This window comes from Cebidichthys violaceus, unplaced genomic scaffold, assembly GCF_023349555.1.
Source record: "Cebidichthys violaceus isolate CVI_PGR_0920_01 unplaced genomic scaffold, fCebVio1.0.p SCAF_93, whole genome shotgun sequence".
Taxonomy (NCBI): Eukaryota; Metazoa; Chordata; class Actinopteri; order Perciformes; family Stichaeidae; genus Cebidichthys; species Cebidichthys violaceus.
Genome location: NW_027176979.1, coordinates 50,662 through 77,369, shown reverse-complemented (window position 1 = coordinate 77,369; position 26,708 = coordinate 50,662). Strand labels below are relative to the sequence as shown.

At 41.2% G+C, this 26,708-nt stretch overlaps 1 protein-coding gene across 10 annotated transcripts in view; it reads right to left on the bottom strand.

The window, feature by feature from the left end:
• Positions 1–25,733, bottom strand: part of slmapa (sarcolemma associated protein a) — a 54,359-nt gene extending 28,626 nt beyond the window's left edge. For 8 of the 10 annotated variants that reach the window (XM_068704494.1, XM_068704499.1, XM_068704497.1 and 5 more), the window contains exons 1-3: positions 24,069–25,733; positions 6,168–6,315; positions 5,447–5,519 (exon numbers count right to left, since the gene is read on the bottom strand). In XM_068704494.1, the coding sequence (XP_068560595.1) occupies positions 5,447–5,519; positions 6,168–6,315; positions 24,069–24,266 (419 nt within the window). In that variant the 5' untranslated portion in view covers positions 24,267–25,733. Of the gene's footprint in view, positions 1–3,046; positions 3,318–5,446; positions 5,520–6,167; positions 6,316–24,068 lie in introns of those variants that run through there. The other 2 variants (XM_068704495.1, XM_068704505.1) reach the window with 2 other exon arrangements.
• Between the last annotated feature and the right edge of the window lie 975 nt (positions 25,734–26,708).

The following is a 26,708-nucleotide window of genomic DNA, read 5'->3' as shown; positions in this document are numbered from 1 at the left end:
ACATCAAGGTTCTCCTTCAGCGTGACAAATAAGTTCCACAGAGCAACATCGTCCATCACAGGAAACTCCACGGACGGATTTCACTGTGCTGAGTTCAGTGATTCCAGAGCTGCGTCACGTGGAGCTCTGCTGCCCGTCCATCACCCGACACTCAGGCGGAATGTAAAGTATCCAGCAGCAGATCCTCCTCCTAAACATGTCGTCTTAAGAACTTCACCGTCTCATAAAACACTTTCTCTCTTGTCTAGTCTTCTTTAATACGTCTCTGTAAGCTGCTGAATCATAATTTCATGCAGTATATTCTGCAAAGGGGTGAATAAAACAAGTATACACATGGTAAGATATCAGCTACTTCTAGAGTAGAGAATATTCGTGTTTCTTCCAGTACAATGCACAGCAGCCATCAAGCTCTTATTAAGGAGCGCTCTTCAGTCCAACGTCTGCCACACTGTGGGACTTTGTCAAGACCGCGCTCGTCTTCAATCCATCAATCCTACTGAATCTGTCCAACAATTTGTTTTTGCTACATTCATTCAGTCCCAGCGAAGCGTCACGCTTTAATTTATCACTGTGCATAATGTCGACTTGTTTATCACGACCGCCTGCAGCAGTGCCGTCACTCAACACAGCAGGAGGCTCCACATCTAGAATGACAATTCTTTTCTCTCCTTGTTCATAAATCAAACAGCCGGTTCACCTGGACCTCCACAGAACCTGAACTCATGAGGTTTCACAAACCGTCATGTTTCAGTCATCATTCCAGTTGATGAATTGTATTACTTTGGTGATGATGTCATCTTTAATCAACATTTTCATTTCTCCACACGTCATCTATGAGAGGAGTCAGTGTGACATTTCCTAAATGTTCTTGTTAACCAGGGCGCCGTATCACCATTAAAATGTTAATCTGTAATTTCATATCATCCATATAGGCAACGTTCAATATTTAAAAATAAAAAATTGTATATATTGTATTTATAATTAGTGTATATGAGACATTTTAGTCAACATGTCAGAATAAACAGCCGACAGTATTAAGACTTGAGCATTGAGCAGACATTACACATTTCTGTTAACAGAGGCCTGAAAGTCCTCTTTCGTCTGTATTTATGGCTTTGGTTGTGCAGTTTTATGTTATAAATGTTTCATTTATTTAGTTTTTCACATTCCAATTCCAGTGTTTGAATATTCTTCAGAATTCAAAGTTCACTGGTTTTAAAGAGGGTGTACTTACATCAGTGGATCATATTAACACTACATAAGTGAAAATAACTAATATTGTTTAGCGTAATTATTTCAGGGACATTATATTGTCAAAAGCAGTTATCAGGTGAATATGAAAAATGCTGTGACATCATAGTAGTCTACGGGTCAGAGACCCAGACCTCCATGTTCTGGTCTGGCTGCAGATCTTTGTTGCATGAAGCTCAAACCTCTGAAAACTGAAGTTAAGCTGAAGCTGATTCCAGCAGACTCAAACAGATCCCTCAGTGTTGCGCGCGCGCGCGCACGCACGCACGCACACACACACACACACACACACACACACACACACACACACACACACACACACACACACACACACACACACACACACACACACACACACACACACACACACACACACACACACACACACACACACACACTTCCTGAAATAAAATCTAAAATTGACAAAGTTCGTGAACAGCCTCTTTAAGAACTTTGTTGTATGAATTAAAAAATAAATACACGTCACTGGTAGTAATACGAGTGCTGAAAACATTGTGGATCAAGTCAATCAAACAAAGAGAAAACTAATATTTTGTGAATCGATTACTAAGTATAGTAAACTATTTATGAATGAAAGCTTCTCAAATCGTGAGCATATTGTGCATTATTGTAAATGAATGAAGTGATGAATGGCTAAGTGAACGGGTGACCGTGGCTAAGTGGAGAGCAGGGCCGCCTTTTAATCAGAGGGTAGGTGGTTCGATCCCCGGCTCCTGCTCCACTAGTCTCACGTCAATGTGTCCTTGAGCAAGACACTTAACCCCAACATGTCTCCCGTAGCTGCGCCTACGGTAGATAGATACTGAACTGTAAGTCGCTTTGGATAAAAGCGTCTGTTAAATGACTGTAATGTAATGAATTAGATTAAAGAAACGTATATAAAATAGATTACTTACATTAAGGTACATAATTGCTTTGGAACACATGTGGGGTCATTTCTACAACATATGGAGGGTTGAGACAGTAAGGAGACACATGTGGCGGCTGAGTGTTAAACAGAAGTCTTCCTCTGCAGTTGCCTGAACTATGTGATTGTTCTGTTTCCTGTGAATTATTAATAGTCAGCTCTGAATATTGCCCCACACTTATGCAACAATACATCTGTTAGTGATTATCTTAACCAAGTGTTACTCCAGTGATGAAATCAATAAGTCAAGTAAAAGAAATATTTACTCCAGGTCAGGGAAAGAGTTGCTCTGACAGACAAGGACTTAATGAATCTGTGTGACAAGTTTTTCATATTTATTTTGGATAAATGAAAGTGTCATTTTAGACTTAATAACAAAATAATCCTGAGAACAAATCAATAAATGAGTCGTTAGGTGCAGCCCTACTGAACTTTGGAGGGTGATTGCGACACTTTACAGCTTCTTTTATGATGTTTTTAGCCAGAGCTAAAACATATGAGCACTAGTATTAAAAAAACTAAAAGTCCTGGAAGACACTTGGACCATCCCCTTCTTACCACAGCCTGTTTCTGAAACAATAACTACTGTGTAAGCATCTAACAGGAGGAGTAGAAGCTGCGTTTGGTCTCATGTTTTCATCTGCAGACAGCACACATAACCCAAACATCTGAACACAAGACAACAAGCTCTGTGTTTGTTCTGCAGCTAAGAAACAGACTCTCAGCTTCATGTTATGACAGCATGCCCATCCCCTTGTTGCCCCTTTAAAAAACAGACACAAGCAACAGTTCAAGCCTCACTCTGTGTTTGTAAAACATAATCTGAGCCTAAAAACAATCCTGGTTCAGATTGTGGACAGACGTTACCTGTCCGATCGTCTTCTCCGTGTGTCAGGTGATGATTGGTCACAGGACAAAGGTCTCTGATCTCAGCCCGACTGACAAAATAGATCCTTCCTCCTCACTTCATTTTCTCTCCTAGTTTCAGACCGAGCAGCTGATTCCTCTCTACTTTTCCACAGCTTGAGTGAAGTCATCCCATAATAACACAAACTTTCTTTCTTTCGACTCTTTGCTCCTCCTCCTGGGAGCAAAAGCAGCTGATTTTCTTTCTTTAACTTGTGCAACTTGCTGTAGCTCCACCCACCCCAGCACTCACTGTGAGGAAACAAACCCACCCCTCTGTGCTGCAGCTATTCACCGCCTGTATGGTCTGTGGGAGGCTGAAAGGTGTGCTGGATAACTAACCTGGCGCTGCATGAGGGGGTGGAGTTATCAATCTACAAGCTGGCATTCAAAAGCTCCAATCAGCAGGGAGATAAAAACAGTTCTGAAAATGAAACACCGACTCTAACCACTTGAGTGTGTGTGTGTGTGTGTGTGTGTGTGTGTGTGTGTGTGTGTGTGTGTGTGTGTGTGTGTGTGTGTGTGGGAGTGTTTTAAGGAAATACAGCAGGTGATAAGGCCGATAAGGGAAACAAAAGAGCTATTGTCATGAACAACAGTGACTGGAGATAAAACAATGGTGGTTAAACCAACCAGGTTTTACTTTAATACCTCAGAGTCATTAGTTTGTCATTATAGTTCACCAGAGAAGAAGAAGTTGAATGTTTCCTGGACAGAAAGTGGAAGAGTGAGACGTATCTCACATAAAGCAGAGTGGGAGTTTTAACTTGTGAATTAAATCTGTTTTTTGTGTTGTTCTTTATTAATAGCAATGATGTGACAGAAGTGACTCAACACTGAATCACACAGAGGCAGAAATCTGCAGCTGCATGTTTTCAAACTTATCTGGCCACGCCCCCATAAGTGATGTCACAGTAGGTGTTTCACATTAGATGGAAAACACAATGTTAAGGGTCTGTTAAACACAATGTTAAGGGTCTGTTAAACACAATGTTAAGGGTCTGTTAAACACAATGTTAAGGGTCTGTTAAACACAATGTTAAGGGTCTGTTTTGCAATGGTGTTATTATTATTACCCTTTCACATTTGATTGTTATTCCATTGTTCATATATGTTTATATTGTTTCTTATTCTTCTGTTGTAATCTTTGATTGAACTCTGATAGTGTATTTCCTTCAGGATTAATAAAATCCTATTTTATCTCATCTAGCGGACTTCAAAGCTCAAAAGGTAAATGAATCAAACTTTTCTTTTGAGTTTTCATAATCACACCTACATTCAATCCAGTTTGTCAAAGGTCACAGCTTTGGTCTAATTTATACACACAGAGGACGACTATGTAATATTAAACATAAGACCGCATAAAGCTGTATTTGGCAGGCTTCCAGGGGGCTAATGCTAACATGCAGGGAGCAGCTATTAATAAATCTCTCTCTCTCTCTCTCTCTCTCTCTCTCTCTCTCTCTCTCTCTCTCAGTTATGGTTGAGTTCAATCATATTTAGATTCTACGAAGATTGTATTAACTGTAATTCAGCCCAGTGACATCACAAAGTGGGAATGAATCAGACTCACTAAATAGACAATTATATAACATTTAAAAAAAGAAAAAAAGAAGAAGCCAAGTCAGCTGAAATCTTGCAGGACTCTACTCAGGGTAGAAATTCCAAAATAAGTTTGTCAAAACTTTGTTTTTAGTGTTTTTTCCAAATACATTTTGGCCACTACCAGAGCCAAAACATTCACGCTTGAAAAAAGTGGAAAAAGTGGAGCATTTAGCAGCTAAAGAGACCAAACACAGAGCTCAAATGAGACGGTTTCTGAAACGTCTAAGCGGTCTTGATTTGCCAACACAGACAGCGGGAGCGGAGCAGTCTGTTTTCATGCAGGTCAGCAAGCTCGTCTGTGATTTACAGACTAGAAGCTGGAGCAAGGCAGCAGATGGCACTGCCCACCAACCAGCAAAACACACACACACACACACAGACCTACAATAGCCAATCCCAAACTCACAGGTGGGACTCCCAGTACAGTAGGAAGCTCCATGCTGGGTGAGCTGCTGGTCTGCTACGGCCCATTGAACTGTACACACACACACACACACACACACACACACACACACACACACACACACACACACACTTTCCCATGAAGCTTGTTAACAAAATGGCTGTCATCAACAACTAGTCACATCACTATGCAAGCAGAAGTGTGTGTGTGTGTGTGTGTGTGTGTGTGTGTGTGTGTGTGTGTGTGTCATTCTCACCCCACAGAAACAAATCTTTCAGTCTAACAATGGAGCGTTATTTTTTTAAATATGTTCAAACCACCAAACAACAGTTCATGGATCAGTGTTAACTTACTCGCTTCGTCGGCGCGCCTCCATCCCATCAGGCAGGAAGAGTTTGATTGTTGACACGATGCAGCCATGAGTGACTGGAAACACAGACAGACGACCATGTTAACGTTCAACACGTCAGTACCGGTTACCAGAGTCAACATCGCCATCACGTCATCAGCTAAGGCTGAAAAACGTAAATTAATGGAAACCAATGGCTGCCCAGAATATAAGGGAAAAAAATGAATCACAAAATACACATTTATAAACTGTACGGCAAGAATTCAATCCCATGGTTTGTAACTGAACAGTTAAAATCTGCCAACACTCGAGGCTTCAACTGTTCACTACGATCTCCAGCTTAAATACATTTGGTGCTAATTGTATCTAGCGTAACTCAACGGATGTTCACAGACTAACATATAATAGTCGTCCCACATGGACGGCGGTTGAATGAATCATTAGTGGAGCTGAAGAGCTGACCCAAATGTCTGCTCTGCACTTTGTATGCAGACAGTATGTAGTCTGTGACCTCAGCAACATGCGCCTTCAGGCAGCCTTAAGGTCAGTCGAGTGTAATTATTTCAGGGTTGTATGTGTGCATTATTAACTCACCATTACTGGTAGAGGAAGGAAAAAACTGCACCTCTCTGAGCGTACAACAGAGACTGTTCAATAAACCACGTTTAAAATGACTAGAACTTGAATATATTACATATATATATATATTTCTTATGAGCGTGTACCTTTGCGTGTGTTCTCAGTGACGTCGACGCCGAACTGGATGATGTCGCCCGAGAGGACCTCACAGGGCGGACTCTCCTCCGAGCCACGACTCAACCTCTGGCTGTTGATGAACGTGCCGTTGCTGCTCTTAGTGTCCTGCAGGTAGAACTGACACACACACACACACACACACACACACACACACACACACACACACACACACACACACAGTAAGAAACATGTGAAGAAATCAGTCATAATAATATATAAAAATAATAATAATACATTTACAGCACTGTCACAATAACAACAGACACGGACAGACTGTTGTAATTAAGTAGATTATTAGTCGAGTATTAAAAACACTGAATGAAGACAGTCAATGAGCTGCAGCTCATGATGACATTTCACAAACATCAATAGTAATATCCAAACTATACATCATACTAGTGCTCATTTCAGCCAACCACTGCTGAGAGATAATCAGGAGGGAGACGATACACAACAACAACAACAACAACAACAACAACAACAACAACAACGACAACAACGACAATAATACCATCTTTCGTAGCTTAAACGTTAACGTAGCTAATGTTAACAGAGGTTAGGTTGACTAGCATGGTGCGTTCAAGCTCTACTCAGAAAAAAAGAAAAGTATTAGGATGTGCTCAAATGTAATCTTGTCAAATGTAGATTTTGGTGAGAAACCTGAATAAATACACTTGTTTCAAGCAGATGTTTTCACAGCAATATAAATAGATATTAAAGTGGGAATTATGACATTAAAACTACTAACGCCAAGAATTATTTTAATCCCAGCAATTATATAAGTAAATAAAAATACAATCATTTTTTCCTATTCATTTGAATTTTGCATATTATGCAAATAACCACAGATGACAAAAACAAATTCAAAGTAAAAGGCAGAATGTTTGACGGTTAAATTGGTTTTGGGATGGTTGAAATGATGCCATGCAGCGCTTTGCCCCTTCAAAAGTATTTATATTGACATTCAAGGAAAAACAAATATACTGGGACACAAACAGCTACAGTCCACGCTTCAAAATGATGCCATGGTATTAATTATAGGCCATACCGCACAGCGCTAATATTATCAAGAGTCTCCAGCCGTGGTAGCAGCTCTGTCTACTAAACACAAAGTACGGCGAGGGTGATGGGAGCGTCCTCAGTCTTGCAGGTATTTGGTCGTAAATCAAAGTTTTGGACAAAAGGACATAAAGACAGAAAGATCACCAAAGTCAGAGGGCTTCATCCTCTGTGAACCATCAGAGTTTGTACCAAATTTCATGAAAGTTAATAGTTGTTGAGCCATTTTAGTCTGCCGCGACCAGCATTGCCACCCTGGGATCCAGGTCATAGAGGTAGCTACTAACACATTTAACAACATACTGATATTGAGTCTGACACCACCAACACACACACACACACACACACACACACACACACACACACACAAGTATCCATTACCTTTTCCTGGTTTGCTTCATCATTATTACACAAAACATGTTTTTTTTCTACCCCTGAACAGCTCAGCTTGTTCCACAGACTTCACACTGAGAAGACACACAAACTAAGCTTTTTCTCTGTGGAAGTTTTTGAAATAAATAGTTATGGTCAAAAACAAAAAGGCGTAACAATTGATCTCGTCTGTATCAAGATAACCCGTCAACATCATCCTGTCAAAGCACATCATCCATCACTGCAGTCTCTCTCTCGCCTCTTGACTTCATGGGTTCTTTCGATGCACTCTCTCATCACTACTCTCCTCCCGTCAGAACGTGGCGGTGCGACTAGTTGTTCATCATTTAATCCTCAGGCTTTACTGTAGTTCTACCGTCCAGAAATACACAATAACACTGACAATACAGCAACATTTCACATCATTTAACAAGACTTAGACACAGTCAGTCACAGTACACGAAACAACCATGTCAGTAAAACACAAACAGCAAGAATCAACTCTTTCATTCTCATATTGAGAAAGAACAACGCTGAAATCAATTATATATTCACAGACACAGAAATGAAGTGTATACAACCTTAAGCATAAACAAGTAGACACAATAAAGTATAAATTACACACACCGATCTGAATGTCTGAGGCCTGTCTCTGTCGTTCCAGGAGTTTCATTCAACAGCTCTCAGACACGACTGAAAACCAATGTCGATTTACCACAAAGAGAGAGAGAGAGAGAGAGAGAGAGAGAGAGAGAGAGAGAGAGAGAGAGAGAGAGAGAGAGAGACAGAGAGAGAGAAAGACAGACAGACAGAGAGAGAGACAGACAGACAGAGAGACAAATGGGCGGAGAGAGACAGAGAGGAAGGAGGGACCGAAGGAGGAAGACGACAGAAAGAAAGAGATGCAGAGACGGACTGTTTGACTGCCGTTTATCTGACTGCAGTGTGCTGCGAAAAAACTACCAATTCACAGATCATGAGATAGATAGATGGATAGATATATATACATACACACACACACACACACACAGACATTTACCTCCTGTCCCCATGGTAACCTGGAGACAGGGAGGGAGGGACCTAACTATAGAGCTTTTCACCCAGCAACACACACACACACACACACACACACACACACACACACACACACACACACACACACACACACACACACACACACACACACACACACACACACACACTTACTGCTGCAGCGTATTTACTGCTTCATGTAATGATGTAATGACATGCACAGGAGGAAATCATCTGTTGAGTGTTTGATATTTATTTATTTGTGCTTTAAAACATATCCGCAGTGAATTCATTTGAAAATAACTTTGTTCTCTCTTCATTCACGCCGTCTACCTCTTCTACCGCTTGCCTTCTCAGTTCTGTTTTAACCGGCCAAACTTTACCTTTAATGTCAGCAAACAAAGAGAGTACTTCCTCGTTTTCTGAATGAAGCGGTGAACGAGTCGAAGCAGCTTCACTTTGTGTGTTAGACCGAGTGAAGACGGTCATTCCTGCAAACCTCACCCTGAAAGTTCCTGTACTTTCAGGAAGTACTACCCAGTCAAAACATAGTGAGTTCTCACACTGCTGATCAATAAGACTGTGAGAACTCAACTCTTTCATCTGCTACACATCCCTTTTATTTCTCATACAAGTCAACGAGTAAGAGCTTCTTTACCTTCCACTGAGCCTCGGAGAAGCTCTCGGGACCTTTCTATCGTTACAGTTGTCGTCTGATCCCCCAAACTCATTTCAAACACCTAAACTTCACGGCATGAATCGGTCAGGAAGTCTTTTCATTTCCCCAAAAACAAACAAAGCGTGGCCAATGAGGAAATTAAGCAACTGTGATTCAGCACCAAACCCAGAGCTATACAGCAGGTTAAACACGAGCTCTGATGTGACGCTGTTCATTCTCTCACTCTGCAGTAATCCCAGCTGATTATGAAGCACCATCCAGACGCACTTCAGAGTTCTGAAGTCATCACACTCTCCGAAATGACAGCTAACTGCTAACTCAAAAGCATGTGTGAATGAATGACAGATCCACTGGTTCAAAGGTTCCCCAGGTGACTCGTATCTGAACCAACATGAATTATATCTGTGCGTCTAGGACGGTTTATCTGCTCTTTCCTTCTGAAACCAAGACACAACAAAGCAGATCACAGACTGACTTACTGACACACTAACCATGGATAACGGCTGAGATTCCCTGTGTGTGTGTGTGTGTGTGTGTGTGTGTGTGTGTGTGTGTGTGTGTGTGTGTGTGTGTGTGAGAGAGAGAGAGAGAGGGAAAGAATTCTTTCCTTGTTCAGTCAGCTGGTGAACTCGACGTCTCACAGCTAGCTTCTGTCTCTGAAGAGACAAAGAACAGTTCTGGTTCATTACAACGTGAGTCTTCATCTCCACTACAGTCAGTACAGCAGCTCAACGTCAGTAAACTGTGACGGACGTTTACAGCTGTGAGACACTTCTGAGTCATAATTGTACTTTTATATTATCTTTAATAAGTTTCTCTAACCTGGAATTTTGTACACAAACTCTCCGATCGTCTGTCTCCTCGTGTTTCTTGACCCGTTTCACTTTGTTTTGTGTTAATACCATTGTGACGACCCTCCTCCTATCATGCACCGGGTGCCCGCGTTGCGTTTCCTGTGTTGCAGGTGGTGATTGGAGGCTCGTCAGCCGGATGAGCAGCTCCTGTGCCGGTGTGGCTGGGGGTCTTATAAATACCCTGTTCAGTTGGCAGCGAGGGGTTGGAGGGAGGATCGCCGTTGACGGGCTCACGACGACCGTTGGTGCCGTCGTGGCGTAATCTGCTGGGAAACATTGTGCTGCCTGTGTTTGGCGAGACAAATAGATTGTTTCTTTTTGGCCTCTAGCTCGTTGTCTCCCCGTTTTTGTGTCAGTCTATGAACCAGGCTGTGACACCATCTTTCCGGATCTCAAATATTATTTTGGTGAGAATAATCATATCATAATTAATTCAGATGATGGACAAAGCTACACAACTTGTAATAGACAATAATTATCCTGAGAACCACGGATGACAGACGGGATCCAAACACATGCAATGTTTCCATCATCATCTCACCTCAGAAACAATAATTCCTCCTGTGATGATGAAGAAGAAGAAGCAACACATGATCAGAGCTGATAGTTTCCACTTGGATCTATCGAGGTATTAAACTTATTGACACACAGACCTGAGATCTGTGGCAGAGCACAACAGGACCATACCGACGACACCAAATGATGTCCGAGCAAAACGTCCCACCGCTGCACGTCTGCAACCAACTTATTATTATTTAACAAACACGTCGTTGTTTGGTAAATACATTGTTCAGATTCTCACCACAGAGAGGCAGTTTGTTTGACAGTCTAAATGAATCTATTATCTATAATAGTTGCAGCTCTACACATATTTACCTCCACAATAATCCCGATGCTTCTCTCCTGCAGCCTTTAGTGATTCATCTCAATCCCCATCAACAAATTAAGTAACAACAAGCAACAATACTTCCTACCGTCCTGTCAGAACATTTGCTTTCTTTTTAATTTCAGGATTGTATGAAACACAAAACATTTTACGAGATGCATTATCCTCAAATGGCAATCAACAAAAAAAAGAAAGTCTGCCTGTATGCTGAGTTCAAGACATTTTTCAAAAGTCTTACAGAAAAGCTCTGAAAAACACAATATCACACAAACGCACCACTTTTCAAACTAATCCACATTTTCGACACCATCAACATTCCTGCACCACATCCACCCACCAACAGAACATTTCTCTGGAAAACACTGCATCCCTTCATCGCTCTCTGTCCTCCTCCTCCTCCTCCTTCCCTCCCTCATTAGTGTCAGCTGACGGATGGACAGACAGACAGACAGACAGACAGACAGACAGACAGACACGTTAATAGACAGATAGTAGTAGTCAGCTGACAGATAAACTCTAGACTTGTATTCATCAAATCTGTGAGAATCACTCGCAGGAGTTCACAATGAGGTCATTCCTCTCGTTAATAAAAGGTCTTAAAAAGTTCTCTGTACAACACAGAGAGGATTACTTACAGCAGCAAACCAATGTCAGCCAGTTCCCCCTCAGGTGAACACTGTTAGCTGCCAGCAGCCGCCATGTTCAGAGGCAATAGAAATGCTCTGAATTTTGAATTTAGTACTTATAAATAAGCCCTAATGGCACAGGACTAGTGTTACATGGGACCTCTGGTAATGTGTAATATTTACGGAGGTCAACCTTTAGGGCTGGATGATTATGAAAAAACATGTAATTGCGATTATTTTTGACTGATATGATCTGTGATGTTAGAGGGAATGAAAACGTTATTGTCAAATCATTGGAAAAACATTAAAATGTTAATTAGGGTTGTTTTTAAAGACGTCCCGCAGACCCTTGACATCATATGATATCCACAGGGTTGGTTCATTTACACTGGTCCCATGCGAATAGGGCTCTGATGTGTTTAAAATGTGAGTAATAGAGGAGAAAGTACACAGTCCTTGTTCTGTGGAGAACTACGAAGTTTACAACTCAAGACTACAAAGAGTGAGAATCTTCACAAAGTTACAATTGTCCCATCTTTGTGTTAAAGAGGGACTTTCATATTAAAACATAAAGCTAACTCTGGATGATTTCAGACCGCTCAAGCTTCATTATGTGTTGAATATCTTTTAAGAAAGTTCTACACCCTGTATCTCCAGTCCTACCAGGTCAGGTCTAACATATAGAGATCAGATTCCTCAGTTAGGAAAGACGACGACATTCTTCAGGACACAAACCTCTGAGACAGTCGGGACATATTTCCTACGAGAGGTTTGATAATCAGAAAAACACTGAAGCAAAGCAGCTCTGCCCAACCTTAAAAACGCAGCTCTGCCCAACCCTGAAGAACAAAACACTCGGTCATATGGAGCTGAAGTCGGAAACGAGACACACTAAACACCATCGACGACTTCAATCCAAAATATCACCTTCAATACCAGAGCAATTATCTGAAAGCTAAACTAAAATGGTTTATATCCCAGAGACACACAAAACTAATGAATATATTATTCAAAAATGATTTTAAAACATTACTACAATGGAAGCAGGAATTAGGAAATACTGTGAATGTAGGTTCAAGAGCTGATACAATACAGATACTTTACTGTAATGTAGTAAATTCAGTAATCTATTACTTGAACAGATCAAAGAGCAAAGGATCGACATCAGAAGTCAAAGCCCCACAAGTCAAGAGGAAGGTTAACGTTAAACAAAGAAGAAGCCATGAGAGTCGTGTTAATAATTACCAACAGTTAAAGTATGACGGCTCTCTGTAGAGATGTCAGAAGATTGGTCACACAGGACTGGAGCTGAGGAGAGAGATTATCTCCACCTCTTAGTACATGAATGAATCGGTCACGCTCAAGGAAGCCGGTAGTGGCGGGGGGGGGGACAGAGAAAGAAAAACAGAGAGACATAGAGAGAGAGAGACATAGAGAGAGAGACACAGAAAGAGAAACACAGAGAGAGCGAGAGAGAGAGAGAAAGAGAGAGAGAGAGAGAGAGAGAGAAAGAAAAACCGATAGACAGAAAAAGAGAGACAGACATAGAGAGACACAGAGAGAGACTTCCATTTACCTAACCGTTTAAATTGACATAACAGCTGCAGCTAATGTGTGTCTGTATAGCGTCCTTGTTGCACAGACTTCAGCATGTTCTGAAGCATTTGACATAAAAAAGTTGCTCATTTTCACAAATCAATATAGACTTCTCTCTTCAACCAAGACGGGGCAAAGAGCATGACCCTGGAACATGTGTAAACAATAACTACAGCGATAACGTGTTCCAGTAGCAATGGATGGTTAGCAGGTTGCTTCTATCCTACCAACTTATACATATCGCAAAGTAGGGACGCAAATCCTGGTGCAATAAGAGCTGAGATCTACTTCCTGATTTGCTTTGATCCTTTCCGATTTGGGACGAAAGAAGAAGTGAAATGCTTCCATTTGATAGTTGTTAAGCCGGGGGGAGCCGGTCGGATTGTCTCCATATTTGGCTGCTCAATGTCAGCCATCCTCACCCTAACTCTGCTGGTATTCAGCCTCATTTAGGACGTAAACAAGTCATTGTTTACCATTCAACCCATCCTAAGCATTTAGGGAGCAGTGGACGGCTGTGAAGCGCCTGGAGGGAGCAACTTAGGGTTCCATGTCTCGCTCAAGGACACTTGAGGAGTCAGGAATCGGACCTCCAACCTTGTAGTTTTAAAAGGACGACCTGCTCCACCCAAGGAGACATCTCCCGTTCATATATGACGGACCCACTTTTTGGACTGTGCCGCAGTGCTCACGAGCTATTTGTCAACTTCCACATGAGTCAGAAGTCATGGATAATGTTCGCCGTGAAAGATTAAGAAGGTGAACTGTGTGCTTCTTAAAACTAGCAGAGCATTTCCAGGTGACAGTGGTGTGTGTGTGCACGAGGGTGAGAGAGAGAGAGAGAGAGAGAGAGAGAGAGAGAGAGAGAGAGAGAGAGAGAGAGAGAGAGAGAGAGAGAGAGAGAGAGAGAGAGAGAGAGAAGCTTGGACTCCTGCCACCGTTTCCAAAAAGAGGCCGTTTGCTGCTACTGGCAAACAGAAAGAGGGATTTCTATATTTATTCATCAGAGAACACGTGAGCGTATTCCTGCAGAACGGTCTGTTTGTGCGTTTCCTTGAAAGGTGAGTCCTGGCCTGATACAGTGATTCACGATACAGATTTCAGCTGTAACCCTATTTTCAGCTCTGTCGCTTTAGTGGTTTGTGGAGGGAAGGGGGGGAATAGAGAGACAGACACACAGAGACAGAGAGAGAGAGAAAGACAGAGACAGAGAGTAAAAGAGAGAGAGATAGATAGAGAGACAGAGAGAGAGACAGAAATAGAGAGAGAGAGACACACACACACACAGAGAAAGACAAAGAGAGAGATAGAGATAGAGAGAGAGACACACAGAGACAGAGACACAGAGAGAGACAGAGAGAGATTTTGATAATTACTCAATCTTTTTTAACGTCAGGTGTATTTTTGATGTTACACGTTAATATTTAGATTAAACACTTAATACAAACTATGTTTCCTTTCCTTCATTGAAGGAATCCAATTAAGGCAAAAAAGCCATAAAATGTCTTTTCTAGGACATTTAACTCTGTTGTGTCTCAAATCTTGGCAAGAAATATGAAATCTTTATGAATAAAATATTCATCCTTATTTGGAAGCTGAACAGACATCTAGAGAATAAAAACCTTCCTAAAACGCTGGATAATGTTCAGCTGCAGTTATGTTCATCTTTTATAAAAAGGTAAAATCATGCATTACTAAATGACACAAAGGTTTTTAAATCTCCAGTTTCATTGGTAATAAAATGCCTTTTATGAAATATTTTCTGTCAATTACAAAGAAGGTAAATTCAAGACAAGACTTATTTCTGAATGGCTTCATGAGTAAAGTCACTTTGCTGTAAATCTTCTAACAACAAGCTGATAACAGGCCGTTTGTGTCGACAGCTTCCTCCTTCCTGTGTGAGGAAGTGTTGAAAAGCTGAAGTCTCTGGATGAGTTGCTTCATCGGTTAGTAGATAAAACCAGGTTCACCTGTTGACCCGAGTTCATTCTGGTCAACTGGTTCTTCTGGCTTTTTGACGACAACTTTTCCTACCAGGCTGGAGAATGTTCAGCTGGTGTGTTAATCCTTTCTGAATGTTTCACTCATCTAGCAGCCAATAAGATGTGTAGAAAAGACATTACATTACAGTCATTTAACAGACGCTTTTATCCAAAGCGACTTACAGTTCAGTATCTATCTACCGTAGGCGCAGCTACGGGAGACATTTTGGGGTTAAGTGTCTTGCTCAAGGACACATTGACATGAGACTAGCGGAGCAGGAGCCGGGGATCGAACCGCCGACCCTCTGATTGAAAGGCGGCCCTGCTCTCCACTCAGCCACGGTCACAAAAGAGTCAAAAGATCTCTAAAAAGCATCATGTATGATCAAATTATAAAAACCTGCCTCTAGCTCAGCACAAGTATGAAGTCCAAGATAGTCAAAATGTCACGAGTCAAACAATCACACCTCCAAGAGAAAGAAAAGAGCCGGAGATGATGACGTAGAACATGGAAGAAATGAAGTTTTATGATGAACTGAGGAAAAAAGCTTTTACGTAAGAAAAACAACATTTTGTTTTACTTAAATGTCATCGTATCAACCAGCATCTGGCTTCTTCTAACTATGTTCCTTCTGTCATCCATCGGGTGGTGTATCGAACCTTTAAACATAAGTGAAATACCTCTATCGCTCCATCTATTGTAGTGACCCTTGACATCCTCACCAGCAGCTGCTTGTGTTGTACTAACTGAGGAATATTCTATTAGGAACTTCACTGCAAGTCCTGAGAGTTAAGAGCACATTAAACAAGTGTTCATTTGTAAGAAACAAACAGATGAGACCTCACTCGCAGCTCAACCCACTGAAGATCAACAAGAACTACTTTGTTTGCTCCGAGGTAGGATAGCTAATAATGTTAGCTAGCTAACACAAAACTTTGAATATGAATTATTAATTTATGATATCCAGTGTCAAGCCCACGATGTGCGAGCCATACTTTAGTGAGCTTTAAACAAATTGAAAAGCGGAATCATTTACTTTAATATTCAGAGTCAAAAACAAACGTTAGCTTAAAAAAAGTATGTGTGTGTGTGTGTGTGTGTGTGTGTGTGTGTGTGTGTGTGTGTATATATATATATATATATATATATATTCATTGAATCATGAAAGTAGTTTTGAATCTGAAATGTGAGATTCCCAAAGATCTCCTCTCCCTCTCTTCTAACGCTCCATCATGGCGTCCTGCTGCAGTGTTTGGGTGCAGCGTTGCGCGCTCTCTCACACACACACACACACACACACACACACACACACACACACACACACACACACACACACACACACACACACACACACACACACACACACACACACACACACACACACACACACACACACACACACACACAGCGGTGTCCTGTCTGCGTGTCACAGCACTCCTGTGCCTGTGTTGGTATTCATTCACACTGGAGATCATTATCATGCTGTGGAGTACCGACACTCAGACAACAGCTCCGCTCTGCTGTCAGCGCGGCCGTCCACCGGCTTCCTGGTTGACTGGCTGATTAGCTCTCTGGTCGTCTTCATCACAAACCAACTACCCTCCGTTAGCTCAATCTTCTCCGCCATTGTGCCGCCACATACTTGCAGAATTTGCAGAACTTCCCTCTGTGGTAGCCAGCCTGAGGCCAGATGTTTGACCGCTAGATAAAGTAAGCGTAACGGTAGCAAAAGGCTAACAGCGAGGGTTCATTTAAAAAGTGTTGACGGTGAAACACTGCATAACAAAACGTAGTCAATCACATTATGTGTTGTAGTGATAAGAGTTCGTAGTGAAGTAGGATGCTAATTCTGGACCCTGTGAATATCTGGCCTCACCTGAAGCCTGCAGCTATCTAATGACTCATCTACTGTAGGTGTGTGGGGGTGTGTGCGTGTGTTCTCATTATAACCCAACAACTACACTGACAATATCAGATTTTACCCAGCACAAACTAAGCCTTATGAGCATCTATGTGATAAAAGGATGCTGGGAAATGAGTGGCTGTCGTAATAAGATGTCAACACTCTGGTCTGATGGCTGCATGAACGACCAGTGAAGTCCGTAAATCTATTTACTTTGACTGAAATCAACACCACCTCATTACAGAGCCGTACCAGGCCGTAAAGTGTGTTATACATCACAGACTGAAGTGGTGAGACCAATGAAAAGGGTGGCACAAGAGTGGAGGACGTGTGATTAACAGTGAAAAACATTTAGCCTGTAATGCTAACTTAACTTATCTAAAAACACAACAGTGGGAAAAGGCAAACAGCAAACATGTCTGCCAAACTGTTTCAGGATCAAAACATGCTAATAGAGCTTTAACTTTTTCAACAAATAAAGTTTAAGTGAATGAGAACCAATACATCATTTGCCCAAATGATTGTAGATGCAGCCTAATCCTAAACAACATTGCAGAGCTTTGGATAAACTGCTGGTAGACAACTGAATCAACTTTATTACAACAGTCAGGTACATACAAGTATTTAATTTTAATTAAATCCTAAAGTCGTCCATGAGAAGCACTGAGCGATGTTAATCATAGTTACGTCTTAAATAACTAGGTAGTTAGGGAACAAGTATAAGGAGAGTCTCGCTGACTGTGTTCTAAATCCATCGGTTTACTGGCCCTAAGCAGTGGAAAATTAATCAATAATGTAAAAATAGCATCAGCTGGTTTAGGTGTGCAACAGCAGAGAGAACTGGAAAATAGGAAGATAGTCCAGGCTATCATGATTATTATGATTATTAATATCCAGGATTATTATTAGCGTTAGCAAGCTCCTTTTTGTAAAATAATAAGCAAACTGTTTGTCAAATTTGCGAATAAAAACATTTCCAGAAGAGTTCAATGTTGAGACAAAGGTTGTGATATGTGTAAATAAATAAATATTCAACTAGAATAAAGTTTGTCTTTACTCTTTAGTCTGACCCTGGCTGGCTACTCTTCCCCCCCGTTGGCTGGCTGCTCCTTACCCTCGAGGAAACACTGCTTTGCTAAAAAGGCAACGAGGCATTCAACACATCAGAGCGACATTTTACAGAAACTCCCACAAGAGCACGAGACTCCGCCTGTTGCTCCAATACAATGAATGTTAAGGTGGGACAGATCATTACGGACTTAATATTTACATTTTTCACAAAACGTTCAAACGGTTGTTTGTACTTCATAAAATGTCTCACAGCTTCAGTAAACATGCTAAGTATTAGCAACACATGGTAGCTTCACTGACCAAGAAATTAAAAACCATACCATAGCAGTACATTGCCATTATTTCCCATCACAGTGCAATCAAACAGCAGCTGATGTTCTCATTTACAGTAACAGATGTAAACTGTAGATAACTGAGCATGGAACATTTATACAATGACACGGTTGGTTTTTAACAGGGGATATTCCCTCTGCACAGGTTCCTACTTGCTGACAGGTATTTACACCTGTTCAACCCACGAGGCTTCTTAAAGCTATTCATTCATACTGTAATTAAAGTCAGAGTTTCCCCGGCATTCTTTTCACTTTTCTCTACTCTGAATCCTCCACAGAGGGCTGACCCAAAAACGTGACATCGGCCTGCAGAACAATGCTGCAGATGCCCTGATGTGAGGCGCTGCACGAGACATGTGGGCCACAAGAGGACAGATTTAGCTCCAACACCGTTTCATGCAGCGCTGCAGCACTTTATGCAGCAGAATGTTCCCTCGCCAGCTGGGTATTAATGAAGCAGGACGCACGACCATGCAGTATTTTACCTTCTAACTATCAGCTAACCTGCTAGTATTTAACAAACTCACCAGCCATTTGCTCGACCCAAACCATAATTTGACAAGCAGCTTGAATTAATATTCTATTTACCTTTTCTTGCAACAATAACTAAACCCTGGTTGTTGCATGAATGCCCAAAAAGTGCTTTTCAGTGTCCCGAATCTAGTAGTTCTGTTGCATGTTAATATTATTAATATTCAGGGTACACACACTCACACACAGTGGATGGATAAACAAATGACTGGATAACTAAGTGATACGGCTGTATGACAGATCTCCACACTGAGTTATAAAGCTGGTTTAACCGGCCATCTGCCTGAACACACCAGCAGCTGACCGGCTGCTGTTTAGAAGTGTCTGAGGGGCCGATTGCTGCATTCAAATGAGAGATGCACCGATCTGACTTCTTTCAGTCCTGATACCGATCCCTGGGCTTTTGGGCATCGGCCTATACCGACTACCGATCCGACGTTTAATCAATCAGCCGTGTGCCTCACTATCTGGAAGTGACTGGGATTATTCTTTTATGAGTAAGGCAACATCAGGCTTCACTTAAACACTGCATAAATAATTATTATTGTCATTTATTAAAATAGTGGTATTAAATTCCAGATTGACATATTTTCACCGATACCCAACCTAGATATTTGAGTCAGTTTCGGTGCATTTCTACTTCAAATGGATCTTGTGACTCGTGGTTTACGACATGAAAGGTCTTGGCATTATATATTATATACATTATATACACAACATGGACGCTACCGTCGGCGTCTAGAAGCCACCGAGCAAACTATTTAAACAAGCTAGCGTAATGGAGGAAGTGCATGAACGTAACGACGATAATGAACAACAGCAAAATATCAACATTTTCCTCAGTCATATTATAAAATTACCAGGAAACACTTTATGCGACTAAAATCACAATATATTATCTTAACATCCACCGAAAAATGAACTTCCATGGGCTGTACCATTTCTGAAAATGTCAGCTAATACGTCACAACTCACAAACCATTGAAAAGGTGGTAAACATCACAAGAGACGGGCGTTCTTATGGACTCTTCTCATGAACATTCCCCGTTTAGAGGCAGCACTACTGACAGGCTGCTTGCTTTAATGACTGACTGACAGTGACAGAACTGCCGTCTTAAGTACGATGTCCCTTATAGGCCGCATTTCAAGTAGTTTTCAAAGTTGTTGTGTTTGGTTTTGAAGCAAAATTTCCCTTAATCCAAGACAATGTTCTCCTGTGAGACTGTAAAAGTAATCCTAACAAGAGACAGGTTGACTGGTCATTACAGGTGTAGACATCAATGATGGCTCAGCTCCATTAAGTGGGCCAGTGAGTCGTTATGCACAACACCACAGTCTAGGAACTAAACCTACAATGAAAGCAACCTTTATTGGTGTCATTAAATACACCTGTTGTTGTCTCACTATTATTATGTCACAATCAAAAAGGTCTTATAAGTGTTGAGTATTGTTTAAAATATTCCATACTGCTACCATTACTTAGAGAAACAGAAACAACAAAACCAACGAAAACCAATGAAAAGACCAGAACCAGCAATGCGTGAGACGGTCTCAATACTTTCTGACTTCTCTCAGCTCCGAGCCCACTGGTTCCTTCTGGATCTTTAAAAAAAAACAACAACAAAAAAAACAAAAACAGCTCACAAATATATATATATATATATATATATATATATATATATATATATATATATATACACACACACACACACACACACACACCATAATTCCCCAAAAACAGTTGGCCACTGCAGTTTATACCAAACATTACTCAAACACGACAAGGACTAGATCAGTAGCTGGGTTAGGATGCTAGGACAACTAGCATGTTACATTGTCTGTCTGTCTGTCTGGATCTCTTCTTCTCTTACAGTAGACCTCCAGGGTTAAGAGCAGAGCAGCTGGGTTTGATCTGACCTTCCCATGATGGGCTGCTGCTTAAATAAGAACACACTTCATCATTATTTTCCTCTCAGAGCCCTTCAGATATTCATCCCACCAGCTGTGCTCGTGTCAATTAGTTCATCCCTCCTTCGCAGTCGTCGGTGTGTCAAAGTCCCAGAGGGAGGCCGTGAGATCAGCAAGCTACACTATACAACATGTAATCACAGCGTTCTGTCTCAATCCTTAAATCACATTTCAGTCTGGCTGTAAAACAATAAAACTGACCAAATGTAAGAAGACATGATGTCATCGTGTTGAGATGTTTTTTTCCAGCAGCTCCAGTTGAGTCTGAGAAGTGAGCATGTTCCAGTGATCTAAGAGTGAGGGATCTTGGTGCGACCTCTTCCAGTCTTCCAGTAGACTAGGTGGACTCTGCTCCGATGTACAGAAAGATAACATCAATAATAAAGCAATCTGCTGGATCACTGAGCCGACCGATTGGTTCATCAATCACAGGATGCGACCGATCGCACCCGTTTCCCTCCAGTGCACACTTATCACTCAAAGACATGATGGAGGTGAAAGCTGCCAGTTAAAAGCCATGAGATCGTGTCAATATGTGCAGTAAAACATAAGTTTCCACTGACATTTACCCGAGTGGTATGCAGATCTCCACGCTCTCAGTCACAACGCAGAACAATTCAGGTGAAAATAAACTGTTTCAATCCATTAGAGCAAAGGGAAACTGTAGGCTGGTTGTTGAAGAAACAAACTGCAGACTCATGTGACAAACACCACAGCTGCTACTATAAGAGGAACCTACGGTTAAACCATCGGTCAGGCAAGCCAGGTCTGTAGGTAGGTGTGTGTGTGTGTGTGTGTGTGTGTGTGTGTGTGTGTGTGTGTGTGTGTGTGTGTGTGTGTGTGTGTGTGTGAGAAAAAAAGGTGAATACTCAGCCGTTGCTCTTTATCAGTTCATCCATAAATGTGTCAAACATATCAAAATCTTAATGTAAATACGCCTTTATTGACGGGCTCGCTTCCAGACGGATGTAAAGTTTAGCTGACGCTAGGGGTGTGCCACATCATATTGATGCCGGTATAATTTTGATACATATGACAAAAAAAATAATTTAATGTCACGATAATGGCAATATTCCAAACACGTTGATGTAAGCGACACAGCTCCGAATGTTTTGTGAACAGTCCCGAATATTTCAGAACCTTTAAGCGACTCGCGGTTTAGAGTAAAGTTAGCGACTCTCCGTCTCGTCTTTCACCGCAAGTTAATACGATTACTGGATGAAGCGTCTGCGTTTTTTCGCCGAAATGTAAGCATATGTGGAGCTCGACAAAAAAACGTAACGCGTGTGTGATTGTGCGATATTCTTTGCAACATAACAACCTGTCAAAACTTTGTTTCATTTCAACGCAGTGTTAAGAGTATGAAGTCTATGAATAAGAAAAAGTCTGCTAGCAGCTATGCTAATTTGTGTAAAATAACAGACTTATGATAATAGTTGAGACCAGGGATGCTGAGGTTCATGGTTGGCAAACTTAACCCCTCACAGGGAACCCACATTTACTGAACCTTTATTTAAAACGGTACAATTAATTCAAAAAATGTGGGTTTAATCTGCCCACCCTTTAAAGTGTTTTACATCTTTAAAAACTCTTTATCTTAAAAAAAAAAAAAAAGGTGTTGCAGAAGAAGGTCTTCTTGTATTTGAGGAAATAGAGTTCCTATTGTGTGTTCATTAAACACTTCACACACTTAAATCTTTCTTATATGATTGAGCTAGTTAAATACTGGGCTAGTCAGTGACTGGGTTCATTATACAAAAGTACCAGCTCAGCCCTTTTCTGAGCCATAAATAACCTGTGGTGACAGTTTATCCACTTTGAATCCTTAGCGCCAATAAATTAGTGCATGTCAATATGCGTGTGTGTGCGTTTATCGCTTAAGAGAGGAAAGGATGACGCTACTGGTGTCATTATAAATAGCTTATGCTGTGTGAGCGCACGCACGCACGCACGCACGCACGCACGCACACACACACGCACACACACACACACACACACACACACACACACACACACACACACACACACACACACACAGTATTTCAAAGTCCCTGCATGCCACATAGTTGGGTTAATCCCGTGGTTGTCTCAGCCTGTTCAACCTGTTCTACAGAGAAACCACACACACACTGATCTGAATCAGATCTCAGACCTGTGGATTCTAAAAGAAATAACAGGCTGGTTTCCTAGCCAAGGATTAAGTAGAGTCCTAGACTGGACTAAGGACATTCCTCAGTAGATACCTGCATTGAATTTGTGTTTAATCCAGCAGTAAATTTAACCCCTAGACAACAATCACAATCGTCACAAGAATGTGGATGATCAGGGTGAGATTTTGCTTTTAGGAGCGCTTTAGCAGCCAAACTATGCTACATAACTGCAATGCTCCATCCCCTTTCTCGCTCTACAATTGTCTATTTGTGAGACTGACTTAAAGTAAATCTTTTTCCGGTAGGTGGAACATAACTCCAGAATCGATCGACTTTACTTTCTTCTTTTCAGCTTTCCTAGCATGAGGACCAGCATCTGTGTGTTTCTATCCATAATCCCTTTGAGTTTTGTGATCATTTCCTTTACTCAATTATGTATTACCCTCCAAGTTCAGTGTTGGGTGGAGTTATTTAGAAGGAATCACTGCAGAGTTTGATGTTTGCCTTCAAACATGCTTGATGTGATCTCACCCTTAAAACAAAGTTAATCTGTTCAGGCCTGAGCAGAGTTCACACTCAGGAACAGGTCTTGCTTCAGGGTGTTAGGATGTAAAGCAGTAACATGTGTGATGGAGGCAGAGCTGCTGGCCATTTAAATAAGATTTACAATCATTTTGAGGTGGTCATTTGTGAAGTTACGGTCCACGAGGCTGTCATAGAAGGCTTGCCTGCTCGACAATTATGGAAAACATGACAAAAAAAGGGCACTCCTGTTGAGGGACAATACAGGAACAAAACGTCAGATTAGTAACAATCATCCTCTCTTACCTTGCCGGTCTTGTGGTCGAACCAAACCAGGGCATGATTCCTGGACAGCACCTTGCAGTCAAAGGTGGCGTTGTTCTGGGCCGGCCGACACCGAGCCACCGACCTGCCGATCTTGACCGGCTCATCCAGGTACACATGCCGCTCCTGGAATGGGTGCGAGTTGGGTCGGCAGGCGAACGCGGCCAGCGGCGAAGGCATTGGTTTTGGCTTAAGAGTGTTACTCCAACCAGACACGGGGGGCAGGTTTTCTTGATCCAGAGTGGCAGTCTTCTGTTACAATCCACCAATGAATAAAAGTACAATATCTGTTGCCTATTATGTGTAGGCAGAACTGTCAGTCCTTTTAAGTTCCTAGGCACTAACTAATAAACATTGTCCACTGTGCACAGCCCGGGCTGCACTGCTTCTCCACTGCGATTCACACTCCTGTGTTTGAAACAAATGAAAATAAAAAACAAACCAACAGGTATAAAAAAGACAAGACATTCCCCTCACTGACTGTGCACCAAAGCTACATAACGATACTTATATATATATATATCTATATATATATGTATATCTGACAGCAGGCACTATGCACAGACCAGGGTGCCATGTGTCAAGACATACATGACTGAGTATTACAGCACTGACAGCCTGGAAAACAGCCTCCCACGTCCATCAAACTATTCCGGCACTGAAGAAGCAGGCAAAGGGAACAGTTAACAATATTATTGCGCGCTTTCTAGCAGTGTTAAGTCTTGTCTCGCAGCAATGTGCAACACGCCAGTCGGTTGACACACCGCTTAGTAACGTGTCGTCTTGTAATCTATTCGTCATTTACAGCCATACTAATCTGAATGACGCCGTTTACCCTGATACCTTAGCTTAGCTACCTAGCGCCACCACTCCCTCTACCAGAACACCTGTAAGGTCGCTAACGACTAACTAGCAAAAAAACATCCCTGAGTTATTTATCATTTACGGTCAATTAAGCTAACTAAAGCGGTTCTTGGTCTGATATTTGTTAGTGCAGACGCGTCAAAAAACACTCATGAACAAGGGATTAGCGCAGGTCTTCTTGTGCAACTAAAATGCTAATTGGCTAGCTCGCAAAACGGACGGGGCAAAGCTAGCGCTAACTCTCTCGGCCAACGTTTTCTGGCGTTGAACCAAGTAAGCTAGGCTAGGCTAATGAGTGCCGACAAAACTTATCAACCAGGTGCCCAAATGTTTTCTCCCCACACCCCTCTCAACCAGTTCGCTTACCGGGATGGAGGCAAAATGCCATCCCCTTGTGTCTCCTGGGAGTAAAATAAAAGCAGCAAGCTAGCCCGCCTTTTTTTGAGCTACTACGGAGCCCCTGCAAGCGAATGTTAGCATGAAACGGTGGATGAGCTAACGAGCTAGCAGCTAGCCGGCTAGCTAACTGACAGTCAGGGGAGTTTCTTGACTGCGGGTCCTCACGCGCATCACACAAGCTCCAGGTTATCTTCCAGGAAAAAAAAAACTCCGCAAAAGCCACAAGTTGCGCGCGGTCGTCGTCGCGTGTATCTCAGTTCCAGGTCGTGTTTTTTACCGAGACGGTTGAGAGTTTTAAAGCCGCCGTTTTTCTACAGTTTTCTGGGAGGAATCTATAAGAAGTTGTCCTCCTCCTCCGCAAGTCCAAGCCGCCATACTTGTAACTAGAGAGCAGACAGACAAGGCGAGGTGCGTTCACGGACCGAGTTACATCAACTCACACCGATGAGCTCATTATGTCAGTTGACTGTAAAAAAACAACAACAACGTAGACATTAACGTTAAAATATCTGCAATTAATTTTGTTTAAACGAATATCATTGGAGTATGGAAGCCCATTTCCTCCAGCAAATAAAATCACAAAAGAAAAATTAATATCACTACAAAAAAATTATAAAGTTATTATTTATTTTATTTTTTAAATGTACCGTTTTTTTAGAAAGAATAAAACCGACTTTCTATTTCGTAATTATTTTTCATTTATTTTTTTTATTTAAAAAAAATATTTTTTGTGATTTTTATTATACATTTTTTGTAGTGACATACTAATATTTTTGCAGTGATTTTTTATTTATTTTTGCTGCCGGAAATGGGCCTCCATAAAGAATGCCTTATTTGTGGTATGAAAAAAAAAAAAAAGTTGGAAATGATGAAGAAAAATACTCAAACGTCATGTTAATTTTAATTACTAAATCAAGATCTTGAGATATTAAATACAAAATGATGACTTACTACATCAAAATGAATAGTCGGATGTTTGGAAAGTAAACTCGCTTCAACTTTTGTTTAGCAGGCCAGTCTTCATTTCCGGCCTTCATAAATGCATTAAACAAGTATTTTGGATAATATGGTGTTTCAATTATAATGGTAAAAATGTAACTGATATGGAACTATAATAAATCACAATATATATATGTATATATCACATAATATACTTCTGTAAAGCCTTTGTTATGAACAACAAGAAATAGAAAACACATCACAATTCACTTAAATTTGACTTTACAGAGCTACATATGTCAACAATTTAGATGTATTACAAAAGTCAAAGCAATACTTTAATATTACATAAATATTTTTGTGATTTTGCAAAATGAACAAAAGCAAATTATACAATGAAAAAAATAATATATATATATA